The sequence below is a fragment of the Egretta garzetta genome, unplaced genomic scaffold (assembly GCF_000687185.1).
Source record: "Egretta garzetta isolate BGI_Z169 unplaced genomic scaffold, ASM68718v1 scaffold11, whole genome shotgun sequence".
In the NCBI taxonomy this organism is placed as follows: Eukaryota; Metazoa; Chordata; class Aves; order Pelecaniformes; family Ardeidae; genus Egretta; species Egretta garzetta.
Window position 1 is genome coordinate 3,033,704 of NW_009258621.1, and position 6,415 is coordinate 3,040,118.

General features: G+C 41.4%; 1 protein-coding gene across 1 annotated transcript in view; it reads right to left on the reverse strand.

Annotated features, from left to right (window-relative positions):
- Positions 1–6,415, reverse strand: part of LOC104134627 (follicle-stimulating hormone receptor) — an 83,255-nt gene that overhangs the window by 11,537 nt on the left and 65,303 nt on the right. Inside the window, 4 exon segments of the mRNA XM_009648204.1 lie at positions 478–552; positions 670–738; positions 4,204–4,281; positions 6,396–6,415. Coding sequence (XP_009646499.1) covers positions 478–552; positions 670–738; positions 4,204–4,281; positions 6,396–6,415 — 242 coding nt within the window.

Below are 6,415 nucleotides of genomic sequence, written 5' to 3' on the forward strand. Positions count from 1 at the left end.
CCTACAGGGGATGGGACATCCCAATCCCTATGCCTGTAGGGTAGGGATTTTTTTCTTTAGAATTAAGCTTCAGAGATGCAGGGACAGATCTTCAGTAGTAAGCAATTCAGATTTAAGCACTGAGGACCTACTCACCTATCCTTGATTTTGCCCAAAGAAAAAACTAACAGCATTTTTCTCTGGAAAAGACCAAAACAGAACTACTCTCTTACAGAGCTTAATCAACTGTAGAGAGGAATCTGGAACTAAAACCCTGCATCCAAATAATCCCAAAAACTTGAGGACAAACTGAAAACATAGATCTAGACTGAAATTTCAGATACAGCTTCCATTTTTTTTTTTATATTCAGAACTACACTTTCAGTTTTGAACTCCAAGATTTATGAGATGCTGAAATCCAGACTGGCATTCACGTGTTCTTCTCTGTTCTTTTCTGGGGAGTTAATAATGAAAAAAAAATTTCTGAATATTACTTACAAAACAACAGGCCCATTGGCTCCTTGGAAGACCTCATTTGGTAATTTTTCTAGGTTATGATTATCACTTAGATTTCTGAAAAACACAACAATATTGATGCTAAAACAATTTGAGATGGAAAAAAAATAGCTTGCAGCAGTTACTACCTTCCAATAATTGCTTTTCAGAATAGTAAACAACAGAGATAGTTACAGCTCATCCAGGTAGGTTCCATTAAATGCATGATTCTCAATTTCCCGAATCCCATTTTTATTTAGCCATCTGCAATAGAGGAAAAAAAAAAAGATGACTTGGGTCCTTATTCATGGTTCATAACTAAAATGTACGTAATTCAAATCAGTGAAAGGGATCTCAAACAAGTAAAAGTATTAAATAGATATTCAAATGATAAAAATTCCCAAGAATACTAGCTTGTAAGATCCCAGCAGTTGGAGGAAGGCTTTGCAGAGCACAGACATGAACTGGGCAGGTGAGTGCTACCATCAGTGATGATAGCTAAAGCAAGTTTCTGAAGCAAGGGCAGAGCTGATGAAGATGCTGGTGCTGCTCATGGCTCCCCTGGGAAGGCTGCGACGGAGTCAGTGAGGCGGCTTCAGGTTAATCCCAGGAGGGGTGAGACCAGGATCTTTCCTGTTGGTGCTGTTGGTGCTGTTGGTGCCACTTGGTTTTACTTTCTTTAAGATGCTTTTGAAACACTGGGTCACAGCTCAACCTTTGCCGGTTATTAGAGAAAAAGAAAGACCGCTGCCTGCAGTGGTCTCATGTCCTCAGAGGAGTAGGCAGAAGAGGGAGGTTGACCATCACCAAGCTGGGCAGGAGGGCAGGAGGGGGGTGGCGGTGGTGCCAAACTGCCTGGGAAGACACTGATTCCTCCTCATCTGCTGCCTTGACAAATTACACTCCCTGTCTGCTCTGCTGCCCCAGTCCCATCTCCCCAGGCTCCTTCCCCCAAGAGGACACACAGGTAGTGAACCTGGGTTCGAAGCTCTTGGGGCTTTCTGCCAAGTTTTTACTGTAGTGCATTAAGTAATTAATGTTTAACGTCCTTCCTTCTCTTCCCTTCACGGTCCTAAAAATTTACATTTGGGTCAGTTATATTTATCATTTTTACGGTGCAATCTTTCATCTCACTTTAAACGTCACTTTGCAACTCACGCCCTCTCCAACAGGCAATGACAGGTCTGATTGATGGCAAAAGTGGCCTGATTTAATTAAACTGTCAGCAAACCTGGACATTTTGTTTCTAATTCACGCTGAAAGCTGAGCATGCAAGTGACCCACTTATCTAAGGTCCAAGGTGGTGAGCTCAGGTCAGTGTGAAAATCAGTTATGGGTCTGGCTGAAAGGATTAACCTTTTGACCGTGACAGGCAAATGTACGTAGCTCCGTGTCAATAATGTCTGTCAGGTCAGATCAGGAGAACTGTCACCGTCCCCTTCACTTGCAAGCACGATTAGACATGAGTGAGCAGGCACAGACAAGAGACATGTCCCTGCTGATGGCATTTAAAACATTTATTATATTACATTGATCTTATCCATTTGTAGCTGCCAGGCTGATATATATGCTTTTAATCACAGTATTAGCACTTACTGCGTTCCCTCGCTGAACATGATGCTAATGCAATGAGATAGTAAGGTCGTAAAATCAGAGTCACTGTTGCAATACAGGGTGGACTATACGCTCTTGTCACCTGCCTAATTGTATTCAAGTAGTAAAAAGAGCAAACAAAATTTTACCTAAATCCCAAGACCTCATTATACTTCATATAGACAAGTTTTTACTTGGGACAGATTCTCCCCTCTCTTCAACGAGCATCCTTACCGACTCACTAACTCTTAACGTTAGCAACAAGTGACAATGAGGGCAGAAATCCAGACCTTGGACATACGGGCTTTTACTCACTATTTCATGGCTATAGCAGTATTTTTAAAACACACTTTAAAACTCACCAGGTCCAGGAGGCCACTGCCCCGAGGTACTATTTACAACCTATTTCAGGGCAGGAAAGCTCTATCTTAGGCTCTAAGTGGCACGCAGACCTGGAAGCAAGTGAATTTCTTCCATAAATTTCTAGCACTTCTTTACCAAATGTATCCACAGTTCCAGCCTGTGCATAGCATAAGATCAGATGCAATCCAAATTACTCCTGTAAACATGGAGCCTGCCAAACCTAAACCTGCTAAAATTGGGCCTCCCCAGAATGTAGGGGTTCAGTGGGTCCTGGGTGTTTTTAATGCCATCTCGACGTGCCTGATTTCACAAAATGATGTTGCTGTAACAGTAACTTTCTATTGCATTGCATAGTGACTTCAGTTTTGTACAGAAAACTGACAAATTTGGGTCTAAAATGGTGCAAGTTCTTTACACCACAAGGAAAGCCTAATCAGGGACTCTCGAAGAGCACATGCAGGGCCCCTGTCCCAGGGGAGAGCTACAGCAGAGGCAGGACATCATCTGACCAGGCCGGTGGTGGCCAGGTCTGCCTACACAGCTCTTGCTGCTCCTGCACAACCTTGCAGGCATGGGGAGCTCATGGCAATGGGGCTGACGCAGGAGCCAGGACAAAGCAGCTGGAAGAGGACACGATCTCCTCCCAGGACAATTTTGCTAGCAACCCAGCAGCCTTAAGTCTTCAGAGAATACTATCCTATCCAGGCAGTAATCATATAAGCAATGGGACATCCTAGGGAGAGAGGGAAGACAATTTTGTGCTGCTCAAGTGGCACAGAGAGGGCAAATCACAGTAAAAATCTGGAATACTTATCTCACCCCTTAGTGCTATTATGGAAACAAATACAGTAGTTTTTGTGCAGCACTCTGAAAATACAAAGTCCCACCTGTAGTAGGGTATCATGACTTGAACATATATTTGAGAAAATTGTGTGTGTGTTTAAAACTTCAGGAAACTTGACATACGTGCATAACTGATGGGGAAAAAGGAGAGATAACAGCTAAGTGACTTGTTACTGGCCTCTCTTCAAATATTGATGGTCTGACCTTGCTCCCACCAAAATCAATGTAAGCCCAATCAGTCAATCAGATCTTGCTTGTCTGCTTTGGTATATGAGGTAAACTGCACAGTGGGAAACTTTTCCAGTCTGGCCACTGGCTAGGTGAAATGAAGGCAGCTTGAAGGTAGCAAGCAAACAGTACGTTTTGATATACCCACAGAAAGGATTAAAGAAACCAGATAGTTCATTAAAAAACATGACTGTTCAAGTCAAATGTGGAGTAATCTAACCACGCAGCTTGAAACTGCATTGTGAACTGGCCTGTATCAATGCATTAACACTGTGTACAAATATACCGCATTTCCACAACATCTACATATCTTTTGCCCAAGTAATAAACATCTTTGAATGATGTGCCTGACTGTAAATATTTATGAGTCACGCCATCCTTTTGAACACAATTTGTATCACATGGAACTGTTGTTGTAGGTGGAATATGTTTAACCTTGGCATCAGTAATTACTAAATTTGCTCTATGCTGTGCTTCTAAAATAAAGAGCGGGATTAGAATACAACAAAATACCCACAAAAGCATTCATTTTTCATGGCAGGGAAATAGAATACAGAGATTGCAGGGGTGGAGGAGAAGACTAAAATCCCAAGCTGACTTTGGAACGCATAAAATAGTGCTCACCCCCTGGTTTCCTTGACCCTATTCTGGAGAAGAAACGAGCTAATGAGGGGAATAATGGATTTGCTATGTCTTACTCACAGAATCACACCTTCAGAACTCAGGCCTGTGAATGAGTTTCTTTCAATTGTACGTATATTGATATTGTCTTGAATATCTCTGAAAAATAAAACAAAGCAGAAATGACACCTTTTTGTACCTCTGTGAGCCTTTGAATATGATATGCTATTTCAAACACAGTATTTTCCTTACAGTCAATCTGAGGAACTATTATAGGCAGAGGGTGACGACTTAAGTTTTTAAGACATTTTGTCTGCAGAGCACAAACCTTCCTGGTAAAAAAGGCTAGAGCAAAACATTTCCAACACCCCCTCACTTTCCTCCCAAATAGACTGAAGCCATTAAAATGCATAAAATCTTGGGTCTTATAATCCTGAGGTGGATGAAATAGCTCCTCCAGCAAATGTACTGCCCAGAAAATGCAAGATGAGGGGCTGCGGGGCCACCACTTCTTGCAGCCTCCCAGCCAGAAGAAGGAAAAGCCATTAGCCTTTTTGGCCTGATTCAGCAGGGTACTTGCCAGCCCACAAATAATTCCCCTGCCGATGTCAACGGGGTTGCTTATAAGCTTTGTATGTGCTTAAGAACTTAAGACGTGGGACCCCTGTCAATGCAGTTTGTTGAACTGACAAGTAGGCATTTCAGTCTTTCAGCAGTTTTGACTGATATGAAAAAAGGAATGGCAGCTATACGTTAAGTTGCTTGCTCAAAATAGACCTCAAAGAAGTTAAACAGTATTACTCATAATTTAGACTGGGGATATGGTTGTTTTCATGCTGTTTCTGTTGGAAAGCACAGAACGAAATGAATTATCTGCAAAAAGCTTGAAATTAAGCGCGGTTCCAAAATTATCTCATGCTGACTGTTGAATACAACCATAACTCTGCATTAAGGGATGCTTGCACAGAGGCCTCGTTCTGCAAACTTCGGGCAGCAGAGCTAGGAGTAGGGAGGGAGCGTGGCACCCATACAGGTGAAGAGTATCCCTCTGCGATCTGCATGAGCCCTTTATAAACATCAATGACCCATCAAGACCTATCTTTGGGACTTAAATATTGGTACAACTGAAGCCAATGGGAATTTTCTTATTGACCTCAGTGGGGCCAGGATTTGAACCAAGGTTTGGGACTCAAGCAATATCAAGGCCTACTTGTTCTTACAGGAAAGTGAGGAGTTTCACCTGAAAAAAATTCTTGCTCAGCAGGACACAATAATTCAAGTCTAGTTAAGACTGATGATAAACATAAAGGTATACAGGAGGAAGGCTCTGTAGCTCCGTATCTGTTGCATTGGCTTGATGGTTTCAGGGAACCCTGAAATGCAGTTCTCAGAATTACGTATGTCAACTGTTTTACAGAAATTTATTTCTTCTCTTATATGTGTGAATACTATATTCAGGTATCCCCTCCTCTATGTTTTCTATGAATTTTTATTTCTATTAATAGCCATTACTAAGATAATTGCAGGATTAATGTTTCTGCAGCTTGAAATCCTCTAGTTGAAGATTTGACCATGCAGAATATGCCAGTGCATTAACAATATATTTGTCTAAAGGAAGAGACGAAATAGTTGCTTATTTCATGTGTTTTATGCTTTCAGTTATACCATGAACTGATTGAAAAATTTATGTCAAGATTTTTTTCAGTGAAAAAAATCAAGCTTTTTCTGACATGCATTTTTTACAGGAAAAAAAAGCCTGCTTTCACACAAATTTTCACACAGTCTTTTTTTTCCCCTGTTGGCACTGGAATTTTCCATAGAAAAAAGTATTTCATTCTCTGGACAGTTTTATTGCCAGTGAAAAAAATGAGCATGGTAGAGATACTACCTTGTGATTTTTTTCTTTTTTTTTCTCTCTGATGTGGCCACCTCTCCACAGAAAACAGCTCCGAGATCAACAACTCTTCCTATGCAGACCAGAGAACTGTCACCAGGTGGCAACAAATTTCCACTGCCACCAGCCTGGTTTGGATTTTGACTGGTGAAAGAGGAGTAAAAGGCTGTTATCTGTCCCCTGGGCCATCCAGGCACATGCTCACAGCATAGTTATTTGGGGCCACGTTATCATTAATGCCTACAAAATTACGACTCAAAACACTACCATGAAGCTAATAAGTGAACACAAGGGGAATCACGTCTTGAAAGGTTTTGTTGGAGCAGGAGAACATTCAAAGGGAGCTTTTAAAAAGTGAAAAGCAGACATTAAGACTTACAGTAAAATATTCTGGAAAGA